Raw genomic sequence first — 17,344 nt, forward strand, 5'->3', positions numbered from 1 at the left:
TTTAGGAAATAAAAAAGGCACAGAATAGTAAGATGAAGTATAAATAAAAGAGAATGGGAAAGCTTGGAGAATAATAAAAAAAGAAAGGAAGGGTGATCAGAATTTTAAAAATGTTTAGTTAGTGTTTATTTTGGCAGAGCATGGTAAAGATTACAAACTGAAAGTTATGCCGGACATTTGGGTGGCTTTATTATGTAAGACCAGTGTTTGTTTCTACACTAAAAATCTAAAAAAAAATTGGCTAGCTGAGAGACCCTGTAATTCTTCAGAGCTGTCGGTGTTCAAAAGGGTACAAACGAAACACTAGATGTAACATATCATAATTGAATAACTGTAGAACAGGCTTCCCATTCTTTTTCACTGACTATTCATTTTATCAAGAATTTCACAAAATAACAAAACACAGTCAAATTGAATTTAAAATTATTGTTGTTTCTATAGAAAAGAGAAGAAAATAGTATCAATCGCCAACATTGTATTATAACTTTAAAGAAACCATTTTCAGGTAGTAACTGCTACATAACTAGCGAAAACGCTTGCCATCTTAAAATTCTGCAGGTTTTGAAATGTCGTAATGAAGGCACACTCTCAAAATACAGGCAACAATTACTGTATTCAGTGATCCCCTTAAAAACTAATTTGTCCTTTCCTTGTAATCTGTCTTTCCTTGTAAATGATGCGTCCATACTTGATGTTAAGAATGTTCTACAGTGTCAGCGATGCCTTGAATTCATCATATTTTCTACAGCAGATATCCTCTTTAAAAATCCAAGTTTAACTGATGAAGTCGACAGTCTTGAAGAACTCTCAGTCCACATGTTTTTTCCATTATTTTTTTGATGTTTGCACAGAAATTGTTTCATCTTTTCTCTGAAGAAACTGGTTGTGAGTGTGTAGAGAATTGGGTTCAATGCACTATTTATTGGGAGTATGAAAATAACTACCCACGATGTAATTGTTCCTGAAAAATCAAGAAAACACAAATAAGAGTATGTTTTTATTTTTATCAATGTTGGTGGACTAAAGTACTAAAAAAAGAAAGAGTTGCATTTATATAGCACTTTTCACTACCTCGGGGCATTCCAAAGCACTTTACAGCCAATTAAGTACTTTTCAAGTGTAGTCACTGTTGCAGGAATTTTAGCAGCCAATCTGCACTCATCAAGCTCCTATGAACAACAATGTGATAATAACCAGATAATCTATTTTTGTGCTGCTGATTGAGGAATAAATATTAGCCAGGATACTAGGGATAATCCCCTTTCCTTCTTGAAATTGTACCTTGAGATATTTTACTTCTACTTGAGAGAGTAGATTGGGCCTCAGTTTAATGTCTCATCCAAAAGGCGACACCTCCAACATTGCAGTACTCACTAAGCGTCAGCCTAGATTCTTGTGCTTAAGTCTCTGGAGTGGAGCTTGAACCCACAATTTTCTAACTCAGAGGTAAGCGTGCTACTCACTGAACCATGGCTGGCACTGCTTTTAATTAAAAAAATATAGAAAATGATCTAAATATTGCAAATATTGATACAAAGAAAAGCTGTAAATCATCCTCTAATTTCTTTAAAAATCCAATCCAAAGGCACATTTATATTTTTTGCTCGAAGCAAATGTTAATTAAAAGGCTATGGCCGGGATTTTCCAGTCCTGTCATGGCAGGACTTGCCGTGAAAGATTCAACGGCTCAGCCAAAATTCCATTGACTTTCGGCAGGACCAGAAAATTCCACCTTATGTATGAAATCCTACTTTAAAAATGGAGTTTTACTCAAGGACAGAAAGCTATTGTATCAGTTTGTTGACATAGTTTCATGGTGTGATTCCAATTAATATTTAGTAATTCCATTCTATACCAGCAAGTGGCTCCAGTGCATTTTGTAATGCTTAATGACTTTTAAAGAAAGAACTTTATTTATATTGCCCCTTTTGTAACCTCAGGGTATTAAAATAAACAGGTAAGGAAATTGCAGGTGCATTAGTCAAAATTTTCCAAAGCTCTCTGGATTCAGGAGCGGTGGTTTTGGACTGGAAAATTTCAAATGCCATTTATTTTTTAAGAAGGGAGGGAGAGAGAAATCATGTCAGACCCATCTGTTTAACATCTATTGTGGGGAAGCTACTGGAGTATATTATCAGAGACAAGTGACTAAGCACTTGGACAAATATCAGTTGATAGAAGAGAGCCAGCATAGATATGTGAAGGTTCTGAATGACCTAATTGAATTTTTTGAAGTGATCACCCCCAGTATGGTGGAAATGAGAGTTTCTATGAATGTTTTCTATATGGACTTCCAGAAGACATTTGATAAAGTTCCGCGCAACAGACTAGCAGCAAAATGAGGGTGCATGGAATTAGAGATAACCTTGAGATTTGGGTTGGTAATCATTTGGGAGATAGGAATCAAAGATAAGGGGCTGGATTTTCACAGAGTTAGGATGTCCTGTTTCCGGGATTCCCAGCTCCATTCCTAGGGTTTCTAATTTTTGGGAGTTCCTTTTAATGGTGTGGGCTGGTTCAGGTTGTGAGCCCGCACCCTGCAATTCTGACCTGGCTGGTTCCATTGGGAGGGTAGGCATGACCTAGTCCTCTGCAATTTTCATGGGGTTGGACCAGTTTTTCAAAAAGTCATGGTTAACAGCATCTAAGATATGTCGTGAACCATAGTCTGCATGAGGGAACCTATTGAAAGGTATGTTCAAAGGTCCTTGTCATGCCCCCCATTGCCAAGTTATGCTGCCACCCACCCCTTATGGCACTTCATGGCCCTGTGTCAAGGTAGCCCCCCCCCAAATAACCCCTATGGCCTTTCATGCCCCCATGCCAAGTTCTGGCACTTCCATGCTTATTCAACCACAATACACTGTATAGGAGGAGCAATAAACCCTATAGGGACAGTAGTATGTGTTTAAAAAAAACTTAAAAGAACAGTCATTCATCGATAACTTTCCACTTTCTCAAAAAAAATCTTTTTTATTACAGTATAATAACTGTGACAATTGTCCAGACCCTTTAACAATAGCCAAAATTGAAAGCACTTGAAACCTCTTTATTTTGTGCAAATAAATATTGTGAAATTGACAGCATAGATCAGAGAGCAGGGCTGTCAATCAAGCTGTGTTTTCCCTGGTGCTCAGGTATTTCAACAGGCTACTGCACTTCTGGGTTCTAAGCCAAGCCTTATCATGTATGCATGGATGGGGCATGGGGAGCATATGGGTGTGAGGGAATGTGAGGCCCTTGGAGGACCTTTTTGTTTTTATTATAACTGGAGCCTGGATTTTGTGCTCCTGTTTGGGGTGGGCATCATGGTGGTGGGGAGTGGAAAATCTTGTGAGATCACAAAAGTCTGTTTTATGTTGTTGTAAAATCAGTTCACGATTGTCCGCTCCTCCTGCCGATGGCAGGTCGCAATTTCCACACCTAAATTTCAGGATCATTTCTTTTCATTTACGTCTAATTATAATCCCTGCTTGCTGGAATCATCCCCCCACACTGGACCATGAGGCCACGATGGCATGCAACCACGCCGATGTGTTTCACAAGGTTTCATAAGCAATGTGTGCATGGTGACCTGCACTTTGCTCCTCCATCCCAGGATCGTTCACCTACCTTGTCCTGGGCAGCGCTCACATGATTCAGTGTCAGGTTTCAGTAGCAGTGCCACATGGGTTTCAGGGGGGCTATATTGAAAATCTGATCCCACCAGACCAGTGGTAAGGCAGGTGTGTCTTCTCAGTGGCTACAGGACAAGTGCTGGCTTGGCGAAGGGGACAAATGGCCTCGACCAAGTTCAAAGGCTCATCATCTGACTTGGACTCAGCAGGTTCCTTGCCTTCAGCAGTCTTCCAAGAGCCGGCGATGTCAGATGTCCCTGTCTCCGCCTGCTGTGGACCAGATTGTGTGCTGTAATCACCGGATTGTGATCCCGAACCTGCTCTACATCTAGGTCCCATCGAGGTGTGTGTTGCTGCACAGGTGGAGGATGTGAGTGAGTGCTATGTCAGGCCTTCTATGCTGCTTTCCTCAGTGTCCCCATTTGAGGTACTCTTGGTGCTGCAGCTGGGGTTCAGGTTGCCTGGGGGAGTAAGGGTTGTGGCAGAATGTGCCTATAGAGAAAGTGGAGATTATTAGTACATGGCAGCTGCATAACACATAGGACAGTGGACTCAGAGTAGCATTGACAGAGGGATGATCTGGTGCAGGAACCTCACTTGGGTGCTTGCTGCTGACCTCGCTGTCACCACAGGAATGGTCAACATCATCCCCAACTAGCATGAAGGCTCTGTTTTCAAAGTCGCTCAGACCCTTGATGTCTGTCACACCACCCCCTGCCATCTGGGACCTCTCCCTTTCATTGTGTGTGATCTTGTCCTGCATAAAGACAAATGCAGAGGGTGTAAGCAAGATGCATGGCAGGGTAGTTGAGAAGGATGGCAGGCTTTTGTGGGTAGTTAATGGAGCCATGGATGGAATGAGGATGAGGTGAGCAGAGGGGATGGGGCCAGATGGAGGTATGTGGGTGTGTGAGAGAGTGAGTGGGATCCTTGTGGATGCTTGATGGGCTTGTGAGTGTGTGAGTTGAGAGTGATGAGATGGTTGACTTACCCTGGTGGAATGGATGTAATCATTCATCCTCTTTCGGCACTGGGTGACCGACTTCTTCTGGGCTGCGTTCACACTTACCACCGCTTCCAGTGCCTCCCAACTGGCATTGTCATGTTGCTGCACCAAGAGCGAGGATAGAGGCCTCCATGATGTCCAGCAGGCAATCAAGTGAGGCATCACTCTTCTTTGCCTTTGAGGCCACCTCTTCAGTGGAATGTTCCTGCGCTGCAAGCATTGTGAAGTGTGCGCTCTGTGCCCATTTAGCTATGGCATTTGCATTGAGGAAGTGGAAAGATCACGTCGTGGCTGGCGAACCGGAGGCTGCATTCTGGTGGGTTTCGTAGAAATGCATTATTAATGAGGCGGGGCAGGGATGCTATGGCACAAAAACCCCTGCCATTGCAGCTAAAGGGATAAGTGCTAATTTCCCTGCCCACTACCGCAATCAGTGCAATTCTGGGATGACTGTACCCTGGGGTTAAGTCCAACAGCATCAAGGCGAGTCTTTCAAACAACCTACCTCCACACCGGACAGCCCCTGAACTTGAACTGGTATTCCCCAGAACTTGTATTGGGATATCAGCTTTACACCATATATGTTAATAACTTGAAATGAGGAATATAATTGTACATCCACAGTAAATTATATGGATGGGAAAAGGAAATTATAAAGGGACATAGATCAAGATAGTGTACAAAATCATGGCAGGTGGATATCAATTTGGGAAGTGTGAGATCATCTACTTTGGATTTGGGAAAGACTACTATTGCAGTCATCCTACAGCGTTGGAGGTACCATTTTATAGATGAGATGTTAAATCAAGGCCCTGCTTGCCACTTAGGTGTGCTGTGGTACTATTCAGAGGAGATTAAGAGATGTGCCTTGGCCACATTTATACCTCAACCAACATCACAAAAACAGGATACTTGGTCATTTATTTCATTGCCAGCTGTGGATCTTGCTGTGTGCAATTTAGTCGTTGCATTTCCCAACATCAAAAGTCATCAATTGGCTGTGAAGGCAGCTGGGACATTCTAAGAAACATTGAAACAGCAGTTGGTCATTCAGGTCCTCGGGCCTGCTATACTATTCAATTAGATAATGGCTGTTTTGTATCCCAACCCTGCTTTTGCATCATATCCCTTGATACACTTAGCTGATAAAATACTATCTAACTCAGAGAGATTTTTGACCAAATGGGCAAAGCGAACTGCATTACAAATTCTGTCAGCAGTGAGACTCAAACACACACCCCACAAAGAATGGAGCTTAAATCCAACACCTTAGGCTACTTGTCCACAGTACCACACATGTGGCATTTGAAGAAATTATGAACATAGCGCTTCAAAAATGCATGAACAAGGTCAGCTTTCAAGTCTTTGACTTTTAAAAATAATTCTCTAATAAAGAATTTCACATACTAAGGTGTCATTTGAAAACCACATGTATTTTAGTTACTTCTCAATTTAAATATTTCTATGGCAAGAGTTTACTGCTTCCGTTCCCCTCATTTATTCACATAGAAAGCACCATTTTGCATGCAACAAGTGATTATTGTGTAAGACTTAATTGTTGCTGGGTCAAAATCATGGATGTTGTTATTCTATTCTCCAAAATGATTTAGGAACTATATTGTCATGGATATGTATACATGTATATCCAGAATGCCACTTCACTCACTACTACACTAAAGTCATAATACCAAAGCAACATTGTATCCCGCAAAACATGAAAAGATCTGGAAAAATATGCTCAATGTAAGCTCCATTATTTGTGTCTAAAGTTATGAATATTTCAAACTGCTGGGAGCCACAAAACATGACAATTGAACTCCCTACCATAAAGGACTTTGGGAGTACTTTCACCACACGGACTGCAGAGATTCAGCAAGGCAGCTCACCACCTTATAAAGGGCAATTAAGGATTGGAAATAAATGTTGGCCTTGCCATTGATGCCACATTTCCATGATCAAAAAAAGGTGAAACTTCTTCGTTTAATGGACAGTTTTATCAAGTGACATAGAAACCAAAGCGTGAAAATTATTCATCTGCAGTACTGTATAAGGAAACAAACAATATAGCTTTATAATAAACTATTAAATGTATATAACAGGCAAATCAATTTAGCACAATATGTCTGCTATAAGTCATGGGGACTGTATCATACAAAGGTGGCATTATGAAAGAGTCACATTGGTTAGATAATCATAGGGCAGAATCTTACAACCTGCAGGCGGGCGCGTGCCTGACCCGAACAGATGTGAAATAGCATGAAATGATGTCAGGCGAGCGTCCCAATGTCATCCCACACTTGCACAATATTTCTTTCGGCAGGTGGGTGCAGCAGTTGGAAGCGCGCCCGCCGACAATCGAGTGAGCAACTAAGCCCATTAACGATGCAATCAACAGTGATTTTCCATGGCCCGTCCACATTTACAGTTGGTGGACGGGCCATTCTCTCAGGCGGCATTCCTATTTTTACTCAAACCTCCATCCAGGGTGGGATGAAATCTCTGTGGGGAAGTAAAATAAAAAGAGATATCTGGGCATTGGTTTTTATGAGGTATGCTTTCAGGTGCTTGATTGTGCTGCTTGGACATATTTTGCAACATTTTTAACATGTCCTTTAGTCTGTGGAGGTCTGCAGCTCCCTGGGGCAGATGTTCTGGGAGCTCTTTTGAAGCACTCATCCACACTCTTGGTTATGTTGTCACCTGCCCTCTTCCCACCCCCATCCCGGCAGCGCTGAGCATTTCAACATGCATTTCACTCTGGCTGGCTGTTAATTGGCTAGCCAGCCAAGAAATCGCGGCCAGGGGCTGATTGAGGCCAGTGGTCCATTTCCCATCTACTCCTGGGCCGCCAATCGTGTGCACCCGACGAATGAAAGATTCAGGCCATAGAAATCTTTCCAAAGCCATATCAGGATAGAGAAGCAGGTTTGTGCCATCTGCTACTTTTCTGCAAAGACTGACTGTAATGTTTAAGAAGAAAGGATTAGGACAAAGAAATGACAAAGCCAAAACTTTTAAAAAGAACACAGAAACTTTATAGTATGTAAAAATAAAGCTGTTGCATAAGTCAGAAAATATAGGCTCGGAATTTCCTCACGCTTATCGACATAAATATTCTGTGAGTGTGTAGTGACAATTTTTAGAAAGGAAATTTAAAAGCAATTGATTTCAGCCAATTTTTATGCTTAAAATATACTTATGTGAGATCCTTACCTCTTTGTGACTGCACACACCATCCACTTAGCAAAACACTTCCACAGCTTCTCCCCCATCGAATGATGTAGCTGGCATGGATTTCTTGCTTTAATGTCACCCAATATGCTGATATAGATTTACAGCTGGATATAAGAGGCACAGATTCCACCCCTTGATTTGATGTACTTGTGATGTTTGAGCATCAAAGTATCCACAAACGTTTTTCTAGGTTTCTTTGTCTCCAGGGCAAAGCAGTTTGCTTAGTTGGCAGCCTAACCACCATCTTAAACATTCAATCCCTCCACCACCGACACATAGTGGCAGCAGTGTGTCTCCTATACAAGGAGCACTGCAGCAACTCAGCAGGCCCCATTCAACAGCACCTTCCAAACCCATGACCTCTACTGCCCAGGAGGACAAGGGCAGCAGATGCATGGGAATACTACCATCAGGAAGTTCCCCTCCAAGCCACACACCATCCTGACATGGAACTATATCACTATTCCTTCACTGTTGCTGGGCCAAAATGCTGGAACTCTCTTCCAAACAACACTGTAGGTGTTACTACACCATAAGGATTTTTTTCTTTATTCTTTCATGGGACGTGGGCTTCACTCGCAAGGCCAGCATTTGTTGCCCATCCCTAACTGCCCTTGCTAGGTCATTTCAGAGAGCAGTTAAGAGTAAACCACATTGCTGTGGGTTTGGAATCATATATAGGCCAGGCAAGGATGGTGGATTTCCTTCCCTAGTGAATCCCATGGATTTTTACAACAATCAATGATAGTTTTATGGTCACCATTATTGAGACTAGCTTTATATTCCAGATTTATTAACTGAATTCAAATTTCACCAGCTGCTTTGGTAGGATTTGAACATATTAGCCTGGGCCGCTAGATTATTAGTCCAGTGACATTACCACTAAGCTACTGTTTCCTCTGCAACTGCAACAATTCAAGAAGATGTCCCAGCACCATCTTCTCAAGAGCAATTAGGGATGATCAATAAATACTGGCCTTCATTCACATACTGCGAAAAAATAAAAGAAGTTTAGGAGCTTGCTAGCAATTTTTAAAAATATCATCTCAATGAGGCCTGTTATATACATTACTACGGTAATGTTAATCCCACTGCAAACTAGACATTTCAGACCCTGAATCTCCCAACATGTCAGAAAGTCTGAGTACCAAGTATAAAATATCCTATGAGCACACCTGTGTACCCTATTATAATGGAAGAAACAGAGGAGCAGCAAAAGCAAAAGGCAATAGAGTGAGGCATCGTGGCAGAAAACAACCACTCATTCACTATTACCTCTCCCCAAAATGCACACAGATACCGCATTTGTAAGGAAACTTTTTAGCAGACCTGCAATTCTTCAAATAACTGATAGATCACCTGTCTAACAATTTGAAAGAACACTTCAAGCCACTGTCATCTGGCCAAAGACAGTTCTTGGTACAGATGAAGATCACAACAGTCTGAATGTTTATGGCTCTGGATCTGTCCAGTTAGCCACAGGGGACCAAGGTAATATCAAAATGGAAAGGTTCCATCCTGCACTTGCCAAATTTGACAACAATCTTTCCTGAAGAGTCCTTGGCTTCATCAACAATGAACCACATAGAGCAGAAGGATTGATCCCTTCAATTCTACAGACTTGTTTGCTGTGCAGATAACTGAAAAATTGTCATATATGACTATCCTAATGGCTAAATGGTACATGAGGTACAGTGCCTGAATCTTATTTTTAATATTCCCCCTAAAATGACTGTCATGTCATTCTATGAGTAGTATCTTCCTTGCATGGTCTATATCAACATATGGACTATTCCTAATATACAAAAATGATCTGGATTTTCAAACTCAATGAAAAGTATTCAAACTTGCAGGTGGTATCAAACTAGTACAGGCAGTCTAATTCAATGAGCAGATCAGAACTTATACAAAAGCAATGACATTTAGTGCAGACAGGTGTGCAATGCTACATAAAGGAGAACAATACCCCATCAGTTATGTTGAAATAGCTAAAGATGAAGCTGAAAGAGATTTATAAGGCTTACTGGGCTCAATGCTAAACAGGTCTAATGAATGCAGAACAGTAATCGATAAAGTCAATAGTTATTAACTTACGTGGCCAATAACAGGAGAATGTAAGTCAGAGGCATGACCAACCTGTATAGTGGCCAGACCACACCACATCTTAAATACCGTGTTCAGTTTTAATTGCGAAGAAAGAAGAGACATGCAAGCACTGGAGGCAGTGCAGAGAACAGCAGATTAAATATAGAGCGAAATTATCCTAGATTTGCACTAAGTGCGGTAGCGGGAAGGAAAAACGACCCGCCGGCTGCAGTGGTGGTTTTTCACACTGTATCATCCTAATCCTGCCTCATTAATAATGCAGCCACAGGAAGCATGCCATCTCACTGGCAGGCAGCCTCTGAGTTGCCCACCATGCCGTTACCTCAATGTTTCCTCACTCCGGGTGCCACATCTAAACTGCAGCTGCCACACATTTCCCAATGCTTGCAGCCCAGGACTACTCCAGTGAAGACATCGCCATGAAAGCCAAGAAGCGTTCAGTGACCCATCAATGGAACGCCTTTTGGAGGGCCGCCGTGATGTCCTCCACCTTCCACTGCTGTCTGGCCAAAGGAGGGCCAGGAATCTCACCACTCCAGCTTGGGAGGTGGTAGCAGTGGTGGTCAGTGCCAACAGTGCACTGAAGAGGTTGGCTATCCTGTGCAGAAAGTGGATGAATAATCTAATCTGTGCTGCCAGGGTAAGGCAGCTATCTCATCAACCTAAACTCACCCACGCACAAGCCCATCACACATTCATCTCAAGGAACATCACCACTCATTTTCTCACACCCAACCTCACATCTCCACCTGACCTCATCTCCTCTGGAGACTGTCTCCTCAGGCCTCACCATCTTGAGTTCACTTGCACAGATCAACATGTGCCCCCATACACACCCTAAGATTTTTTTTGTTATTCGTTCATGGGACGTGGCATTGCTTGCTAGGCCAGCGTTCATTGCCCATCCCTAATTGCCCTCATTCAGAGGGCATTTTTAAGAATCGACAACATTGCTGTGGGTCTGGAGTCACATGTAGGCTAGACCAGGTAAGGTAGATTTCCTTCCCTAAAGGGCATTAGTGAACCAGATGGGTTTTTACAACAATTGGCAATTCATGGTTATCATTAGGCTTTTAATTCCAGATTTTTATTGAATTCAAATTTCATCATCTGCCGTGGTGGGATTGAAACTCGGGAGCCCAGTGCATTACCCTGGGTCTCTGGAATACCAGTCCAGTGACAATACCACTATGCCACCACATAGGGATGCCCCCCTTTCCCAGTATAGCCCTCGCCCTGCAGCCTCTTTCTTTCCTGAGGCCACTTCTACCCCCTTCCCTAAGCAAGCCCTAACCCTGCAGCTGTTGAAAAGCCACCCCCGCCTTACTTCAAGACCTGCCCGTGAGCGCCCCTAAAAGACATGTGGTGCTGCCTGCGAAGCCTGGCACTGATGACCATGAGTGCTGCCCGAAGCCAAGAAGGCAAACAAACCTCAAAGTTCCAAGCCTAGTACAGCTCACCATGTGCATCTCGCTTATGTACAGTTGTGAAACACATGTCAACATGCTCGGATAATCCAGTGTGTGGGGATGATTCTGGTGAGCTGGGCTTGTAATGGTATGCAGATATATTACAATTAAGTTCCTGACGTGAGGCGGTGGGAAATGCAGCCGGTCATTGACGGGCGGAGTGGATGATTACAAACCGGTTTCACGGCAAAGCAAAACTGATTTTTGGCCTTCCTGCCATATTGTCCACTCACACCCACCACTGACGCCCACTGCCAGCAGACACGAAAAATTCCGCCCATAATCTCGGCCGAACTCCATGTAAATCTCCTTCAACTCTGCTGTAATAAAGTAATTTAACCTCAACCTCAGAAGAACACCCACTTACTACGGCACTACATCAGCCAAACTTCTAGACTCTTGGAGTGCAATTGCTAATTTTAGTATCAATTTATGTTGAATCTCAGGCAATTGAGTTTAGTTGTGCTGATTATGGCAATTTGTAAAGTGGATCCACACACTATTGGGAAAGGCCTTAATGCAATTTTTCTATCCCAGCAGCAGGCAGCAGACTCAAGCCTTGGGACTCGCAGCATGTGAAAAGCTTTCTAGCTGGCTTATGTGATATGGTATGAATTTTCTAGGCACTTGAAAGCTCAGTTGCTCTTGCAGCAGCGCTAGCTCCTAGTTTTACTCCCTTCTCTCCTTGAAATCGAGACTCAGTGCCAGCAGGAAAACAGACAGTGCAGTGACATTTGTGAACGCAGTACGGATGACCGTCAGTTTATGTTTTGTGGCATCATGCTGCGAACACAAACAGATCACTGTTTTCAATGAAGGATGACTGGCTAGAGCTTCTGTACAAATTATGAGGATTATTTGGTTGAAACATCGTTTTAAAATCTCCTGGATTGCTGGTAGACTGTGGCTGTTCTGGGAGAGTTGGCAGCCCTAGGGGGCATCAGTCACATCCTTACGGAGCTCTTGGCTCCAAGGAGCCACCTGCTCACTCTACTTGGAGGTGTGAAGACCTGTGGGAGATGTGACTGACAAAGAATGAAGGAAACATGACAGTTTCCAAAATATTTTGCACAGGCATGCATGGAAACCTTCCAGTGGTCAAATATTAGCTAAACATTGATGGAATGGAATCTCTTCCGACTGACGAAGATCCTCAGATCAATTGACGATGTTTTGATTGACACGTGTGTGCAGACTATGACTCCCTGTACCTAGAGTCATAGAGTGGAATTGTTCTAGATTTGCACTAAGTGTGGTAGCGGGTGGGAAAAACGACGTTTTACCCACCGGCTGCAATGGCAGCTTCTCACGCCCTATCATCCCAACCACCGCATTAATTATACATTCTAGGGAACCACAGCATTTCGATGGCAGGCGGTGTCCGATTTGTCACCTCACTGCTTCATCACACAGGGCACCATATTTAAAGTCTAGCCGCCCACACACCTCTCAGTGTTTTTAGCCCAGGACTGCTGCAAAGAAGACTTGGCCCTGAAAGGCAAGAAGACAGCAGGTCCCAGGTTTAGTGACACTTCCCACAAGTGCCTTTTGGACACCATGGAAGCTTGGGGTGATGTCTCCTACCCCCACTTTGGCCACAGGAGGGGCAGCAACATTACCACTCTGGCTTGGTAAACAATGGCAATGGGGATCAGTGCTAATGCTCCACGGAAGAGGTTGGCCATCCAATGCAGATAGAGTCTGAATGATCTCAACCAGCTTAAGGCAACCATCTCATCACTCTAAACTCACAGACTCAAGCCCATCACACATTCACTGGCATTTCACTCACTGCCAGCTCAAGGGACATCACTGCCCATTCTCTCACACATATCCTCACATGTCCATCTGGCCTCATCTCCCCTGGAGACTGCCTCCTCAGGCCGCACCATCTTGAGGCCACTTGCACAGATCAACATGTGTTTCCCCACACACCCTGGGATGCCCTCCTTCCCCAGTACAGCCCTCACCATGCAGCCTCTTCCCTTGCCTGAGGTCAGTTCTCCCCCTTCCCCAAGCAAGCTCTAGCCCTGCAGCTGCTGAAAAGCCACCCAAGCTTTATGATTGATCTGGTAGGTAGAGACATGCCCATGAGCCCCACCTAAAAGTGGTGTGACGCTGTCTGTGAAGCCTGGTGCTGATGACTGCGAGTTCTGCCTGAAGCAAGGTAGGTAAACAAACCTCGAAGTCCCCAGCAAAGTGCAGCCCGCCAAGTGCACGCCTTATACATGGTTGTGAAATACGTCGGCGGGAAAACACGCCAATGTGCTCGGACGATCCAGTGTGTGGGGATGATTCTGGTGGGCTGGGCTTACAATGATATGCAGATCCTGACGTCTGACGGTGGGAAATGTGGCCCACTATTGACGAGCAGGGCGGACATTTGCAAACTGGTTTCACAATGTCGTGAAACCGATTTTTGACCTTCTCACTATATTGTCCTCTCACGCCGCTGGATATGCCCGATGCCAGCAGGCATGGAAAATTCCACCCATAGAGTAATTTACAGCACAGAAGGAATCTATTTCACCCAATCAATGGTGGGTCATTGTAGGGCAAACCAGTCTGTCCCATACCTCCATTCTATACCTGTAGTTCTACAAGTTTATTTCCTTCAAGTGCTATCTAATTTTCTTTTGAAATTATTGATCATCTTTTGTTCTACCAGCCTAATGAGCAGCTTGGAGGAGAACTTGTCGACCGTGGTGTTCCCATGCATTTGCTTCTCCTGTCATTCTAAGTGGTAGAGGTCATAGTTTTGGAAGGTGCTGTAGAAGGAGCCTTGGTCAGTTCCTGCAGTGCAACTTGTAGATGGTGCACACTGTTGCCACTGTATGTTGGTGATGGAAGGTGTAAATGTTTAAGTTGGTGAACGGAGTGCCAATCAAGTGGGTTACTTTTCCCTGGATGGTGTCAAGCTTCTTGAGTGTCATTGGAGCTGCACTCTTCCAGGCAAGTAGAGAGTATTCCATCACACTCCTGACTTGTGCCTTGTAGATGGTGGACGGGCTTTGGGGAGTCAGGAGGTGAGTAACTCTCTGCAGAATTCCCAGTCTCTGGCCTGCTCTTGTAGCCACAGTATTTATATGCATGGTCCAGTTTCTGATCAATGGTAACTCCCAGGCTGTACTCAATTGGAGGCAGATCCAGCAATGTTCTACTGACACCACAAAGGGAAACTCTCAGGTATCTTTATGATGCATGTTGATGATTTTCTATGGAGAGGTTCTGTGGAATTTGAGCAATTTGTCATAATAAAGAGAGACCTCTGGGACACTGGGTGTTGGTTAGGATGAGGCAGATATTTATAATGTTATATTTTGTAAATAAATCTAGTATTAAGTAAAATATTGGCATCTGGTTTCCTATTTCACCAACTGGCTTCAGAATGAATTAACACTCAATGCCAATGTTGCTGAAAATTACCACGGCTTTGAATTTCAATGCTCCAAAGATCCAGCGGGGACATGTGCTGGATATCCCTGGCAGCCACACACCATCTCATTAGGGGAGTGATCAATGCACTGTTTAAAAGGGCTGGGGATTTTGTGTGATTCCAAGCTGACCCCGATATCTAAGCTGGGAGGTCTGAGAGGTCCAGCTTCGGGACCATAGTAGGCTTCTCACTTGATTGTACAAATGTGGCCATCAAAGATCAATCAGACCAGCCTACAGCCTTCATCAATAGGAAGGGCTTCTACTTCATAAACATTTGGCTGGCGTGTGACTTCATGCAGGTGTATGCCTGTTTTCCAGGGAGCAGTCATGATGCATATGTGCACTGGCACTCCAGCCTACCATGGTTGCTCAAGACCCTTGCACGGCTCTGTAGATGGCTTCTCAGTGACAGGGGATACACTCCCCAGATATGGCTACCGACACCGTGAGGAATCCTTTGCATTGAAGCTGAAGAAAGGTACAATGCCTGTTAAGGGTAGACCCGGGCCACAATTGAATAGACAATAAGCCTGCTCAAGATGCAATTCTGTTGCCTGGACCATTCTGCAGGAGCTCTGCAATGTGACCCAGTAAGGGTTTCCAGAATCATTGTCATCTGCTGCACTCTTCACAACATGATGCAACAGAGTGGTGAGGCTTTGCATGCAGACAAATGGAGGAAACTTCTGATGGGTGTATGTGGAGGAGGAGGCAGGACTGCAACATAAGCCATTTGTACCAGAAACCAGAACCTTGGAGATACATGCTAGGAATACTCATGACAATATTATTCACAGCTGCTTCCAGCAGGCATCAGGTTCCTGAATTGCATGACACACACCACCACCACCATGTCTCCCCCACATCTCATCAGACATAGTACTTACCACCATCCATTGATCAGCCTCTGCAGTCCAGTGCCCCATACATGGGCATGGCCACACTCTACCTTCACCCCTACAAACAGATAGATAAGGGCCCAAGGGTTGTCAGAGCCAATCAGAAGCCATAAGACAGTAGATAAAGGATGCAGGAATATATGTACAAACACAGCAACCATTAACTAACATCAAATGTATAAACATCCATGCCACCTTGGTGGTCAAAGTTCCCTTCCTAATGAACAACTGCTCTGACAAGGTGTGGCCCTAGTATCTGCAGCTGAGGTGGAAGCAGGCTGCTGGACACAATTCCCCACACCTGAAATGACCTTGGCAGCTGTCCTGAGAGACCTGGCATGCAGAGATGCTCTTGCATCAGTGCAGAAGCCTCCTCTGTGGCCGCTCCTCCTAGAGGCAGTTGGGTCACTGTAAGAGAGGCTGAGAAGCATATGTCCTCCTTAGGGCACCTTGAGAGGTGCCCCCAGATTTGGCAGGGTGCCTTCCTCCTATCGACGTACAATGGCACCTCCCTGTCTACTGGAGATGGAGGGGCATCTCGTGGGGACTCCTCTCTTCTGGCCATTGAGGCCTAGAACTCATGGCCAAATTGATGGTATGTATGTATGTCTGCTTGCACACCTGGCAGCCACTCAGATGTCTGCTGGATCTGGCTCTCCAATGGCAACCTCTTCATGGAGGAAGCCATGTGCTCACACCTGAGATTTGGCAGAACATTGGCTCCTGCATCATCCACACATGGCTGAGCATATCCTCTTGTAGCTCTGCCAGATGTTCCCCTAATCTGTGCTGTAACTCCAGCAGGTTCTGTGATTAGTCCAGGGCTCAGCATGGGTCTGGCTTCGAACAGTCTTCTGATTGTCAGGGTCTTGAGCTGTCACAGCCTCCATCAGCTGCTCCTATGTGTCTGTGAGGTGCTTACTAGCTTATGCCCCTAAATCGATTTGTGATCACATATTCAACAAGGTGAAAGTATCTGTGCTGGTGAAGGGAAAGATGTGTCACTGCATCCTCTGAAGCTTGGACACCCTCCTCCTCAAATGGACTGCAGGATCTCTGTTGAAGCAGCAACCTGTCGCTCCGGAGTGTGGATACCTGTATGGGAGAACACAATTAGGTCTTAGGTCTTCCCATTCATTCTTCCCATCAATGCCTACCACACGCTTCTTTTCTGCCTAGAGGTATTCACCACATTCTAGGTCTCTCATTCCCATTACCCATCACTTCAATCTCTCTATCAGCAATAGCCTGGCTGCCCTGCTCTTCGTCAACATCGAGAGCCTCTCCCTCAGTGGCAGTCAGGTTCCTCAGACCTGGCACACCTCCACCCATCTTCACTCTTTCCCTTGTATTGTGGTCTTTTTATCCTGGAGTCAGAAGGAGAAAATATGTCTCCAGACAATGATCAACTACCCCCTTTTTGCTGTGGTGTCCTTCAGGCTCATGGTGGGTCCTCCTGGATGTTCCTCTCACATATCCACTCTCATCAGACTTGGGAGAACCCTGGCACCAGGAGGCAGTTACAGCCATTCCTCTAGAGCTCCTGAGCCAGTTGCTGCTGGAGCATATTATTCT

At 44.5% G+C, this 17,344-nt stretch overlaps 1 protein-coding gene across 1 annotated transcript in view; it reads right to left on the reverse strand.

Annotated features, from left to right (window-relative positions):
- Nucleotides 1-713: 713 nt before the first annotated feature.
- The window catches only part of rxfp2b (relaxin family peptide receptor 2b), a 192,897-nt gene continuing 176,266 nt past the window's right edge, over nucleotides 714-17,344 (reverse strand). The window contains exon 18 of the mRNA XM_041198672.1: nucleotides 714-961. Coding sequence (XP_041054606.1) covers nucleotides 714-961 — 248 coding nt within the window. The remainder of the gene's footprint in view (nucleotides 962-17,344) is intronic.

Source organism: Carcharodon carcharias, chromosome 11 (genome assembly GCF_017639515.1).
Source record: "Carcharodon carcharias isolate sCarCar2 chromosome 11, sCarCar2.pri, whole genome shotgun sequence".
NCBI lineage: Eukaryota > Metazoa > Chordata > Chondrichthyes > Lamniformes > Lamnidae > Carcharodon > Carcharodon carcharias.